This window comes from Asparagus officinalis, chromosome 2, assembly GCF_001876935.1.
Source record: "Asparagus officinalis chromosome 2, Aspof.V1, whole genome shotgun sequence".
NCBI lineage: Eukaryota > Viridiplantae > Streptophyta > Magnoliopsida > Asparagales > Asparagaceae > Asparagus > Asparagus officinalis.
In genome coordinates, this window is record NC_033795.1 from 21,813,324 (window position 1) to 21,827,969 (window position 14,646).

The 14,646-nt window shown below is 38.5% G+C and overlaps 1 protein-coding gene across 1 annotated transcript in view; it reads left to right on the forward strand.

Annotated features, from left to right (window-relative positions):
- Positions 1 to 2,311, forward strand: part of LOC109830930 (very-long-chain 3-oxoacyl-CoA reductase-like protein At1g24470) — a 22,720-nt gene extending 20,409 nt beyond the window's left edge. Inside the window, 2 exon segments of the mRNA XM_020398284.1 lie at positions 456 to 525; positions 1,908 to 2,311. Coding sequence (XP_020253873.1) covers positions 456 to 525; positions 1,908 to 2,141 — 304 coding nt within the window. The 3' untranslated portion in view covers positions 2,142 to 2,311.

The window sequence follows — 14,646 nt, forward strand, 5'->3', positions numbered from 1 at the left end:
CTGGGCCGGGTTCGGGCCCAGCCGGGTTCGGGCGCGAAGCCCATTTGGACACCTCTATGCCAACCCCACTCCAACTTTAGGAACTTTTGTAGAATTAACCCTAAAAAAGTATCTATAACGTACTCTTATCGAAAATTTGATAACATTGAGATTCTTTTCGTCTCCCTGTCTTAGAATGTGTCAGTCAGCTAAATCCTACTTACATTAATTACGGCCGGATTCAATATTGGTAGAGCCAGTTGTAATTTTTTCGGCGCATGCATGCATTTGAAAAAAAAAATCTAGTTTCAAATAATTTTGCTGCTTCATTTACCTTGTTAACTACTGTAGTCTCTCTGTCATTGTCATATATTTTAGCAAGAAAACTCCCTTCAACTTTAGGAAAATTAGATAAAAGCCAAAATGGAAAATATCCTCCTTACAGTACTAAAATAAGCTTCCTTACTTTCTTTCAGCTATGTGCAGCAGCTATCCAAAAGCATGCACATTGAATATAAAAGCGAAGGGGTCCATTTACAGTGTCAGGTATTAATGTGCTTGAATTGTTTAAGCAATTTTCCTTTTTTTTTTTTGTTCCCCCTTTATTCTCTAACATTGAATCAAAATAGCGCTGCCAACAGAATAATTAATTTCTGATTAAGATATTTTTTTTTTCAAGGACGTGTTTGATAACCAAAAAGTAAATGGAAAGTACATTGAAAGTTAGAAAGTGATTACACTTCTCATTTTTATCATGTCTGGCATTTTGTAAGTGAATGAAAAGTGATTGTAAAGTAAAGAGTGTCCACTGTCCGGTCAACATTTTAGTCCATTTAACTTTCTTCAAAAATTGAAGAAAGTGGATGGAAAATGAAGAGAGAGGAGAGAGAAAAAACATTTTTAGATTTTTTATGTATTATTTCAGTTTTACTTATTCAAATTTCTATTATTAGTTTCAGCAATGACCAAACATAGCAAGAATAAAATGAGTGCCACATCATTTGCCAGCTTTTCTTCTTTTACTTTCTAACATCCAAATGAGATTTTGTGAAATAAAAAGTAATAAGAAAGAACCTTCATGAGAAAGTACTCTCTCTTTTTTCCACTTCCTGAAGTAATTTGGATCATCTTCACTACAAAAATAATAGTAAAGAAACCACTACCTTTAATTATAATCGTTACACTTATCTAGTGGATGATTGTGATATATTTTAAACCTAATACCCACTGTAACCCCGTGTATTGCACTCATCCCTAATTTGCACTAAAGGAGGAAAAATCATAACCATCCACTAAATAACCAATAATTATAATTAAGTAATGTCCCTTTACTATTTTTCTGATAGTGAAGAGGATCCAAATCCTATTTAAATGGTCATTAAAAAGGAAAACTACTCTATTTGTATGTTCTATTAGTAAGAAACTAAAGTTGTCCTGCTTATGCACTTTCTCTTTTGCTATATATAGCTTATAATTTGCTCCAACACAGAAAAATCATCTCAACACCTATTTTCAGGAGTTTTTCTTTGTTAGGCAACAATGAAATTTTAACCCAAGAGGGTCTAGCCGAGTTGTTAAAGTGCCTATGAATAGTACTCCAAGGTCTTAGATTCGAATCTCCTAGGGAGCACCCACAGGAATTTAAATACTTGGAATACCTAAAGCAATGTGTTGGGGTTTACCTTTTAGCCATGCCCGGAGGTTTGATACCCATGATCCGAAGGATCGTGAGGAAGTTCCCTCGTCAAACTAAAAAAAAAAAAAGAGATTGTAAAGTTTTTAGGACACTGCGGACTTAAATTTCAGGGTATCAAAATTAAAAAAAAAGCGGTGAAACTCCCGGTTATTAAAGTTAATTTAACCCAATAAAAATGGACGGCGTTTTAGATATTAATAAAGTGAAAATTAACTTTTTATTGTCTCTGCAGGCACCCTTGTATGTACATACAAGAATGGCAGCAAGAGCCAAGGGATACTACTTCTTCAAGCCATCACCAGAGTCATACGCAAAGGCTGCGGTTCACTGGATTGGATATGACTCGGTCTGTGTCCCGTACTTCCCCCATTTCTTACAGTGGTGTTTGGTTAACATGCTGCCAGACTTCATCAACGATTACATGTGTTTGACCACAAACATGGGCTTCTTGAAGAAATCTACATAGATTTTGTGCTTTTAAATGCATTATTTTCATTCGATATCGATATGTAATAGAATTAGGCTTGGAAATGAACCGAATACGAATTGAATATTGAGATATATATTTGTATTTGTATTCATTTAAACTTTTCGGATTCGAACATGAAATCCAATATCGTCGTCTTATTTTCTTCATATTAGAATTAGAATTCGAATACCGGTATTTGCAGAATATTCATGAATACTTATCAAATATTAAATTATATTTGTTGGATTAATAATTTATGTTTCATAAATATTAAACAATTGAACTAATTAGGTCCTTTTATTTGATTAAAGCAATATTTTCATTGTTCTAAGAATTTGATATTTTATATAACATTTAGATTCATAGTTGAAATTCAATCATATCTATGATACCTAAATATGTAGTGTGAATATTTGGTTAAAAAATGGATTTAGGACTTGTCAATCCTTTCAAAATTAGTGTACAGCTAAAGTAAAAAATGTAGGAGTGCCAGGACCATAACATCACACTGTGTAAATAATACAAGTTATAAGTAAACAAATTATTATCGGATAGTTTATTAAACAAATAAATCGAATATACTGATGTTTATATTCTATTTGTTTATGAACCAAATGCTAAAACATATTCATTTTATTGTTAAATGAACTATCAAATCGAATATGACCGAATGTTTAAGTGAATAAATACCAAAGTGTTTGTCAAATATTAATTTGGTTCGTTTTTCACCCCTAATGAGAATTTTTAGCTAGTGTTATACTGTTATACAACAGCTGCATGCATTAGATTTAGAACCCTTTTATTTTTATGTGGTTTTAAAGTTTTTACAAATAAAGTTCATGTTTACTGGACTCTAATTATCTGAGTTATCATTCTTGAAAAAGTGTCAAAGATCCGATTCACTATCTGATAACTCCAAGTTACATTGAGAGTTGAAAATTAATTTTTTATATTTTAACTAGTTTCAAACCAGTTTGATGCACGGACTTATTTATAAACCTATTTTTTTATCTTCAAAATAGTCAAATGTTACCATTTTTAAAAATTTATGTACCGAAAAGGAAAAAAAAGAAAAATAACAATTGTTAACGTTTAACAAAACCAAAATAATACTAAATTGATCGTTCATTATGCATTGTGCAAGTCAGAGATAATGTCACCTAAAACCCATATGTGTTTCAATTTTAACAAATCAAATGGTAAAACTTGTACTCTCACAAATGTGTAATATTATAGCATGATGCACCCCCAAATGATTAGCAGGAACACACATATCAACTACATAGATATGTCCATTCAAGTATAGAAATGCATGAAACACATTTGCTATCACTAGTAGAAAAACACGCAACCTAAACGGAAAAAACCGTCTATGTTGTTTAGATTTCCGTCTAGGTTGATCAATCTAGATGGAAATCTGTCTAGAAAAATCCGTCTAGTTTGAGACAAACTAGAAAGAAATCTGTCTCAATCTAGACGAAAAGCAACCTAGGCGGATGATGAAATTCCGTTTAGGTAGCAACCTAGACGGAATTTCCGTCGAGGTTGCTATAATTATCTGTCTAGTTAGCAACCTAGACAGAAATTCTGTCTAGGTTGCTACCTAGACGGAAATTCCATCTAGATTGTTCTTTTTTCCGTAAAATAAATTCTTTTTAAAACGTTAATTCCATGTACATTATATTACATTCACGATATACACATGAATACATGATTCCTGTATATTTAATATATACATCCAATCAAATATAATCAATATTCATATCCAATACACGCATCTAACAATCCAATCCAAATTACACATCCAACAATCTAGTCCAATATACACATCCAACAATCTACGACAATATCCATTTCAGTAAAAACTTATATTATCTGAATATTTATAACATACACACTAGCAATACCAAGTCCATCCATAACACGAGATGAATAACATAGAGTACACGACATGAATAAAAGTAGAGTACTATTACAAATAAAAATCTGTTCATTGCATTAAAAATACAAAAACCTCACATCTCGTCATCGTCGACACCGTCTCTATCCCTCGTATGAAAACGGGTGCTGCTCCCTCCAATGTCTCCACTCTGAAGGTCCAATTGATTATATTTTAGAATTATGTGAAGTTTGATAATCTATTAAACAAAAATGATTTTTTTAATATACTAGTCCCTTAAATAATCAATTTAGCATTAGTTTTTTAGGATTTACAACAATTAGTTTTTTTGGGACTTACTTAATATGTGAGGAAAAATAAGATACATGTGCGCTGCTCTGCCAAAAACCAGTATTACCAGCACCCAAGTTTATAAGCAGTATGATATCACCAAACAGATCAGAAGGAATCACACTGGCCAAACAATTTATAATGTAGGACATGACATCGTCCATCATACAGGCCCTCAACACAACATTACTCATCTCCTTAGTCACCCGAACATGCAGGTTTGAGTCAATCTTTCCACGCAAATACGTGGAGACGCGTAAAACAAGTGGCATAGCCTACAAATTGCCTGGTGTTGCTCTCATTGCTGTAGATGACATGTAGGATGTTGTGAATGATCTTATGATTACGCCCGGTGAAGCTCCAACACCATGCAGAGGATATCTTCATCTCCTATTATTAGGGTGGAAATGTGTTGATGGTGGTTAATCAAATAGTCAAGTTTATCCGTAATAGGATGGGGTTGCTGAGTATTAATGAGGGTCCGCTTTCTTCCACGATTTTATGTCTAACTCTGAGTAGGGTGGTTGAGAAATCTTCACATGTAGAAATATGTAAGAGGACGGGGACTGGTTTCCCTGTGGTTCCTCCGACGGTCAAGTTAGCTGGTAAACTTGAGTGGGGAAAGATGAAGAACTGTGATAGATCTTGTATGTGTGTAGTATAATTTGTAGATATAGATTATTCGAAAAATTCTAGATCCTCTCCAAGTTGGAATAATACCTTTATTTATACCTGGGGTACAAGGGTAGATCGATCACTTCGGTCGAGCACAAGAAGGTGGTGGTGAAGTGTGGTGCTGGCTGCTGAGTCATAACCTACTTTACAAGTGTCGGGTGGTGACTGGGGGAGTGATCAGCTCAGCATTAAATGGGAAGTGATCGGAGGTATAGCGGTGCATATGTGGTCCGATGAGTCATGAAGACTATCGGGGATAGAGACATGATGATGTCTACCATGCATTAAATGTGATGCTCACACGTTGTCAGGGAGGAACTTCAAGACAGAAGTTGTCCTTTAGCTTCATCGAGAAGTAATGCCTTTTGAGTCATCATCGTAAGACGTTGAGTAAATAGTCGAGTGTGCTCGTAGCGAGTCGTCTTTAACAAAAGGGTCGACTTGTACCGCCTTTCGAGCTGACATTAAGGAATGTCGACTCAATGAGTCGGCTAAGTCAGAATTCTCACTGGGTTTGGGCCGCCAATCTGATTGGGGCTTTGCATGTAGAGGTAAACCTGTCTATTGCTTGGAAATGAGTTGCACTTTGGTGAATGGGAACACCATAATAGTTAGCCCCTTTTGCTTGGAGTCGGCTTAAGTCGGGTCTGAGTGAAAATAAAATTATCTTTGGACGGACATGGGTGTGTACTGGATGAGAAACTAAAAAGTCTCTTTAGATTAGATGTGGCTGACGTCACCATACATCCCTTTTACTGCCACAACTCCTCTTTTCTTGGTAGATTGCGGACTATTCGAGGTGAGGGGGCTGCGCCTCGATCTCTGAGAGGATGCTTTGGATTCTAAGAATTAATCCTGACCGTTAGACTAGGCTTGGCCTGGCTATTCAAATTCCGACAGTTGTAAAGTCAGTTGTATATATATAGAAATAGGGGCATAAGGGTGGCGGTTATTGTCTTTTCGAATTCCTTCTCAGAGAACTCAAAACCTTCTTCATTCATCTCTTTCGGTGATCTTTTAATCTTCAATGGCGTCCACTCCTGTTGATCGTCATGCTCTTTTGGCAGAGACCCATTCCAAGGTGACCCTGGCGTAGAAGAGGACGATGCATATGAGGTTTGATATCCTTGAGGAATATGATTTGTTCACCCTGACAAGATCGGAGACCATATATGATCATGGGCCGGAGCGAGGTCCACTCTACTTGAGACATATGGAGTTTGGCATGCGGTTGCCCTTACATCCTTTCCGCAAGAAAAAATTTGTGGAGCTAGGGGTATCTCCGGTGCAGATGAAGTCGAACACCATCGCTCTCCTTGTGGGGTTCGTGGTGATCTGCCATCGGCTGGGTATAAGGTCATCCTTGTGGGTCTTGGGCCGATTGGTGGTGGTAAAGGTAAACTAAAATGAGCCCCACTTCCACTTCTAAATGATGGGGAAGTTCAATCTTATCAATGGCCTACCCGATTCGCATAAGGACTGGAAGGAGAGGTTCTTCTGGATCGTGGGGGACGACCTGAAGTTAGGTTGCTTCGACTGGCCCGAGATAAGGAGGGAGGCATTCATAGGGGTGAGCTGTCTATTAACGAGAAGGATGTGCTTGACCAGATCAAGGCATATACTGGCTCTCGTCCATACGACCATCTGCTCGACAAGTTGGTCTTGTGAGTGGTCGGTGTGTTGGTCATGCTTGCTACCGCCTAGGACCATGAGAGAGCTTCGACCCTCATCATAGGGGCAGTGGAAGAGGCGCTGACGCCTACTGTTTCTTTGGGTGCTCCTCAGGAGGAGTCATCTACCAGGCCTGCGAAGCATCTTCATCGGGACATTCCTCTAATAGAGACCAAGATGGCTGAAGAGGCCGAAGAGGAACCGCTCCATCCCTCGTCCATAGACAAAGGAAGCGAAGGGATGTGGAACAGGTATTCAAGCAGCGGCCGAGATGGCCGAGGAGGAGTTTGTTCTCACTCTTGCCTGTAGATGGAGGAGGCAGACTCGAGGGGAAGATGAGGAATAGGAAGTACATGCGGAGGCTGAGATGGCTGGGGCCCAGCCTCGGGGGAACCAGGCGAGGCTCCTCAAGGAGAGGGAGCTGAGGGTAGAGCCTATGCCGACGAAGCAGGGTCATCCGGTCGTCACGACGAGTGGTCCCGTGCGGAAAGGAGCCAGCTGAGGAGGAGACGAAACCCTCCTTAGGGCTAGAATATCCCTTCTTCCATCGTACGGACAAGATCTGAGAAGAAGAATGGGAGAAGATGAGGTTGTTCCTCATTGGGAATACAGGGGACGGCCCTCGATATGTGCGGGAGCCTGACCCTGAGCACTGCTTTGAAGTTGCTCATCATTTTGATGCTAGAGGGACCATCCTCGACTCTTGCATGGCTTAGTCGAGGGCGGTCGAGCAATTCTACCTTCCTCGTGATGATGAGTATTTGAGGGAGGTTCCCAATGTTTGTCTCCACTTGAGCCTTCGGAGTTATCTGGTCCGAGGCACTTTGTTGGAGCAAGAGATATTTGGTCAGATGGAGCACATCCAGATCTCATATCTCAAGCTCCAAGTCCCTTAGGGCTAGTAGAGGGGTCAACTCGGTAAACATGTTATAATACATACTGACACTTGGAGGAATGGTTGGGAGAGATCAGGGTCAATTCCAAGAGGAGTGGCTTGGTTGTAAAAGCATAGGGAAAGGTAGTAATTCTAATCACTTGAGGAATGCGACACAGGTAGGCCAACACTTAGAGGAGTGTATTGTGGGATTGACAACGTGTGATTGTAAAATTTTTTAGTGAACTTTTGGAAACCGAATTGTGTAGTATTTTTGAGAGATAGTAGAGAATCTCCTCGAGGTGAGGAGTGGAGATGTAGGTCTAGGGTTGACCAAACTCTGTGAATATATCCTTGTGCTTGTGTTTGGCATTGGCGTATTTTTTACTTGTCTGTATCTTGTATCGCCTTATCTTATCATTTATTGCATATTATCTTTTGTGCATCCTTGCACATCCCTTTGTATATTATACTTGCTAGGATATTAGTTAATAAGTTTTAATTTAGCATCAATATCAGATTAGATTAGCTAATATCCTATTCAAATTTTGTTTTGATTTAAAAATGATTTCACATTTGCAAAATGCTTTAAAAGGACAATCTTTGTTTGCAAGTATTCGTCGTGCACAATCTCATGGTCAACAAAAACAAGTGAGTCCATTCTATTGCACTTATTGCAATCGGATGGGTCATTTGTATGATTATTGTTATGACCGGACACGTGCACTAAATGCGCTCAAATGAGGTCATAACACAAGGGCCTTGGATTTAATTGATAGGAGTAATATCTCTAAACTCTCTGGTACCAAGAGTGTTTGGGTGCCAAAATAAGTTTAATTTTAAAACATGTTTTCAGCATTTTATCGGTTTCATTTTTAGAAAAACATGTTTGCAAAACTTATGTTTGAAAAATGTATATTGATCAAAATTTTACCCAAATGGTTGTTTTTTTATTACACATTAATTTTTGAAAACACATCTTATTTTCATTACATATTATGTTTCGTTTTAAAATTGGTTTTATTGATGAAGAGGCTTATATAGAGCAACCCCCCGATTGTATCAATCTTTTACTTCCAAATCATATTTATCGAGTTCAAAAAGTTTCTCCTAAGAAATCTTATGTGTGCTCAATTATTAAATGTTTGATGCATGATTTCCTTATCTTTTTATGTGTGCTTAAGTATTAAATGTTTGAACAAAATGTGAGGTTTTCATTTGGACTTTCATGATTGTCGTAATTTTCATGGTTTTCATGATTTGTTTTCATTTGAAAATATCTTTTCATGATTTCCCTTCAATTAATATTATGATTTATTCATGGATTTTCATAATTTTCTTTCATGGTTTTTCTTTCATGAATATTTTCGGATAATGTTTGGATTATTATTTTATTGCCATTGGAGATTTGTTTGTAATATTATTTTTAATTTTACTTAAACTATTTTATGTATTGATTTTTGTTTAAGATTTGTTTTAAAATCTCTGTATTAAGACACCTTTTTCATAATGATATATCTATATGTGTTATTTTTGTCATTTGGAATGTGAGTTGTCATATTTATGCCTTATTATATTTTATATATGCTTTAAGGTATTTTGATAGGGGGGGCTTTTCCCTATCTATTTTATACTCACTTATGCTTATATGTAGGGGGAGCTTATTGCTCTCTTTCTTTCTTTTTGTTTTCCCTATTTTGATGTTGACAAAGGGGGAGAAACAAGTGTATTGTGAGTATATCGTTTTTTCTATCATGCATGAGGATTACAAATTGTATATTCATTGGTATCATGCATGTTTTCTATACTCTTTGTGTAGATTGTTTGTCATCATTAAAAAAGGGGAGATTGCTAGGTCTCATGTTTATGAGTCAACCATCTAATCTGGTTTTAATGATTAACAAATAATTCCTCACATTGTTTGTCGAGTGTTTGCATTTAATTGTTAGGTATCCTACACAAAGATCCTCCGTTGGAGGTAGTTTGTGTCGGAAATCAACTTCATTGTTGAACCTATTACAATGTTTATCGTTTACACAGATTTAAAAGAGTTAATCTTTTTATAAGATTTCGCATTACAATGAAAACAAAAAGAGATCTCCTAGAAACACACGCATAGATCGTTTATCAGTCGCTGCTTGCGTGGAATCTTTGCTTGTGCCGAGGACGCGTTAGCCCGTGGACCAACGATTCACAGATCCGGATGATCATGAAGAAGGATCAATGTTCTTATTTGGTTTTAGAAATAAGAATAGAAGTAAATAACCTCAGCAATGTGAGATTAATACTCTTCTCGAAATCAAAACAAGGTTTGATCTCAAAGGAAGGGGTGAAGACCTGCAGATCTTTCGAAATCTTCCTCTTTATACTGAAGTTCGCCAATATCCTCTCTCTCTCTCTCTCTCTCTCTCTCTGAAATTCATGGCTCTCCACTCTGGAATTTGTCTGCACTTTGCCAAAAGGTTAGATCTCCCCCTCCCCGTGCATATGGATGCTAGGGGGTATTTATAGGTCAGACATTGTGTTTGCGAATAAGAATTTGTAATTTGAGTGTATCTTTAGTTAGAAATGACTTTCCCATGTTTAGGGATGTTCCCAAAGCAGTTAGGAAGCCAGTAGGATGCACGAATCTTGAGAAAGTCTATCAAAAATCGCGTCGGGGAGTCCTAATTGTGCGAGACACACTTTATGTCTCACACATGAGTGCGAGACACATGTTGTGTCTCGCCGGTGAGACACATTATTGTGTCTCGCCGGTGAGACACATTATTGTGTCTCACCGACGAGACACGTTATTGTGTCTCACTGACGAGACACGTTATTGTGTCTCGCAGGTGAGATCAATGTGTCTCGTTCCATGTTTCATTGATTTGCATGTTCCGTCGCTTCTTCGTTTCGTCTTTTCGCGCGTTCCTTTGCTTCCTTTTGGCATCAGATGATCTTCTTTAACTCTGATGATTACGTTAATCATATCCTCTTCGTCTTGAGTTGTATCTGGGAACTTACGGGTAATTTTTGACACCCACAGTTGACTTTGTCCAATAGTTCATGCGAGGTTCGATTAGTTCAGATGGACTTCAGAACATGCTACGAAGAACGGGTCATAACTTTCAAACCATCAGTTGGAATTGGACGAATTACATATGAAAAAATCACGTATTTTTCCAAGACGGGGCTAACTAAACCATCTGAAGTTTAGTTTGTCACCGTCTGTTTTACCAAATTCTCTCCGATTTGAGAGATATCAGCGTTTTTATCAGTTTTGAGCTTCTTTGCAATCTATAGGCAATTTTTACTGCCTACAGAGGTTGGTTGGAATTGAGCTTAACGATGACATTCAAAGGAGGTTGGAGGAAAATCGAAATGAAACCATCATAATTCAAGTCAAGATTCATCATCGCTTCATCCGCAACCAAGACGAGCTTAATTGAAGATCTATTGCTTGGGTATAGTGTTTTTGGTTTATACTATGTGTTTATACTTAGAGCTCAAAATTCATACACACACATTTGTTTTGATTTATCACCATTTTGGATTATAGACTTAATGACACTATTTCATATCTTTTCTAAGTCCATTAATCCATTCAAAAGGATTCCAAAACTGGTTTGAAATCGTTTTGTCAAAATCAAGTGTTTAAACGAACTCTTATTCTTAAGATTTTGCAAAATGATGAGTTTCACAAATGGGAAATGATATTTGAAAATTTTCTTTTCTAACATGTGTGTTTTTATCAGAATAAACATTTTCCCAAGTTTCATAATTTTTGGAATTTATTTACTATTTTTAAACACACTTTGAAAATCAAGTTTACTGTTCAAATATGTGTTGTGCACGTTTTTTGGTCGACCGACTGTTCAAACTAGTCAACCGATAAACTAATCTATATTTTCAAATTTGTTTCTACTTAGTTGACTGATCTTTATCAGTCAACCAAACAGTATTATCAGTCGACCGATTATTTGTATCAGTCGACCGATCGGCTCATATCAATCGACCAATATATATCTTTCAGTCGATCGATAGTTCATTAATTTTCCAATTCAGCCAATGGTCATATTTTTTTAGTTGACTGATCTCAACCATTAGTCGACCGATAATGTTTTTTGGCTGTAACGACTAGTTTTGGTAGATTCTCTTTGAGAGGTTATAAATACCCATCAATGCTTATTTTTTGAGCTAAGTTTTTCAAGGGTTTCATCAGTTTGTTTATGCCATTTTTGGCTCCATGTTTTTAAAGAGATTAAGATTTTGTTTGTTTACAAAAAGAGTTTATAAGAGGAGGATATCAATTTTGGTTTTGAGCATTCATCTTCAAATCTCTATCTCTCTTATTTGGAGAAGTTTTCTAAACTCAATTTCTAGCTAATATATATTTTGATCATCATATATATAAACTAGATTTATTTGAGTTTGATTTTATTATACTCATTGTTTACACACACCCACTTGAGCTTAAGTATTTCACATATTGTATATTTTGGGTTGTAAGAGTGTAACAATTGAGTGAGCTTTCATTTTCGTTCTTATTTGTATTAGAGAATAAAATCTTTATTTGTGCTTATCGGTAAACATGTTGTAATACATAAGGACGCTTAGAGGAGTGGTTGGGAGAGACCGGAGTCAATTCCAAGAGGAGTGACTTGGTTGTAAAAGCCTACAGAGAGGTAGTAATTCCAAACACTTGAGGAAGGTGACCAGGATAGTCCAACACTTAGAGGAGTGTATTATGGGATTGACAACGTATGATTGTAAAAGTTTTCAGTAAATTTTTGGAAACCAAATGATGTAGTATCTTTGAGAGATAGTGGAGAATCTCCTCTAGGTAAGGAGCGGAGACGTAGGTCGAGTGTTGACTGAACTCCGTGAACATATCCTTGTGTTTGTGTTTGGCATTAGCGCATTTTTCACTTGTGTGTATCTTATATCACCTATTGTCTTATCATTTATTGCATGTTATCTTTTGCGCATCCTTGCACATTTCTTTGTATATCATGCTTACTAGGTTATTAGTTAATAAGTTTTAATTTGATATCAATATCGGATTAGATTAGAAAATACCCTATTCACCCCCCTCTAGGGTACTTTCATTTTTAATTGCTGACTCAAGAGGACTCGTTCTTTGTTGAGAAGAGACGTCTCCAACTCGAGTAGTCACTTCTAATGTTGTAGTTTTTTGCCCAAGTATTGAATCAACTTGGTCGACTGTTTTGCTAGTTAGTGCCTGAGCTTTTTGAGCGAGTACCCAAGAAATGCTCTTTGAAGTCTGTTGTCAGCTATCGAGGGTCGACTTAGGTCGAGTCGACTGCTCGCCAAATATATGTTATTTAGTGAGTTTCCAAAAGTTTTTTGTTGAGCAGCTAAAACGTCACTGTTTGAAACTACATGATGATGTTGTTAGATGTCAGAGAGTTATGAGGTCGCTTTGATTTTCGAACGGAGAGGTGCAGTGTAAAGAGGAGCAGCATTTTGGGTTTCATGTGAACCGTTTGAGATTTTGAGGTGAATCTCGCTCGTTCACTTCGAAATGAGACAACCATCTAGATTAATCCATGTGTCCCTCTTAGCTACCATAAATAGCCCATTGGGGGCAAAGAAGAACTTTTTATGAATTCTTACCCTAAAAATCCTCGGCGCTTATCTCTCCCAAGCTTCCTAAGTTTTTCAGCAACCAAAACCCTTTAATGGCTTCTCAGTCTTCCGCCATCGGCCGTAAAGAGGAGAGGATTACTTTTCTCCGGCCTATTCGCTCTAAGGTCTGCGCCGGAGAGCTTAAGAAATATTACAGACTCTACGACATCTCCAGTATTTTCATGCTTGTATAGCCAAGTGGGAACGAGGCAATATACCACCATGGCCAAAATAGGGCGCCGCTATATCTTGCCCATCTCGAGTATGGGCTTTGGCTGCCGCTTAATCCCTTTATTAGGGATGTTTTCATCGCTTTGGGGTTTCCTCCCTCTCAATTCACCCCTAATGTGATTAGGGTTCTGGTGTCCTTCGTCGTCATTTACCACCGGGTCGGTGTCTTGCCAATTATACGACTGCTTGGGTATCTGGTTGGCGTTAAGTTAACAAAGAGGGACCCCCACTAATTCTTCCACTATAGTGAAAGCTTTAAGTTTGTGTCGGATGATCTAGAGTCCAATAGGGACTAGAAGGAGAACTTTGTGTGGGTTTTTGGCGCCGACAGCATCCTCGCCTACCCTATTTGACCTGAAGTGGCCAGGGACGTACTGAAGCCGTGCATCCTTTCCCCTGCAAAGAGGTGACAATTAGAGAAAATCTACTCCCATGCCTGGTCTTGGGAGAGGATCAACCTCTTCGATACGGCGTCTCTTCGGACAACGCTCGTCTCAACATCCCCACCCACTAAAGCTGACAAGGTCAGGGCGAGACTACTGGCCCTCCCTCTCGAAGAAAGCCATAAGAGGGAGTCGAGGGGTGAAGTGTTGGGCTCTGCCGCTAGGCCCCAGAAGAAATTAAGGGGGAATCTTGACCTCGAAGAGGCGGCTGGCTTGAAGTCACAGGCGGTCGAGATTGCTGCCCAACTAACGGAGGGCAGAATAAAGGCTAAAAAAGTAAAGGCCAAGAAGGACCAAGGCCCCAGTAGGCCGATGGGGCAGGTACAAGTCGATTTGGACAAGGAGCTATAGCCGACAGAAGAGCAGTAGTCGGCCGTCCCAGTCGGCCGATCAGATGAGGTGGTCATTGGCAACTCGCCCCTCCCCCCTAGGGTAGAGGGGACGGCCCCAGCAGCTAAAGTTGTCGAAGCTAGGGCCCCTATCCAAGAGGCAGTCGGGCTGAGCTCTAGGCTTGAGCTATCCCAGAGGCTAGACAAAGAGCCTATTGGGACATTTGAGGGTGCTGAGGAGCAAGCAGCGCCCCTCCCAGAGTCTGGAGCAGGTGACGTCACCGAGGAGCAGGTAGGCTTCTGGCCTTTTCACCACTGGATCTCAGAGCTTGATCCCTAATCTTAGGAGGAGGCAAAGGCTAAGCTTACAGGAGTGCCGCTAGACTCTTGTTCGCCTAGGAGGGAACTCTCTGAGGAC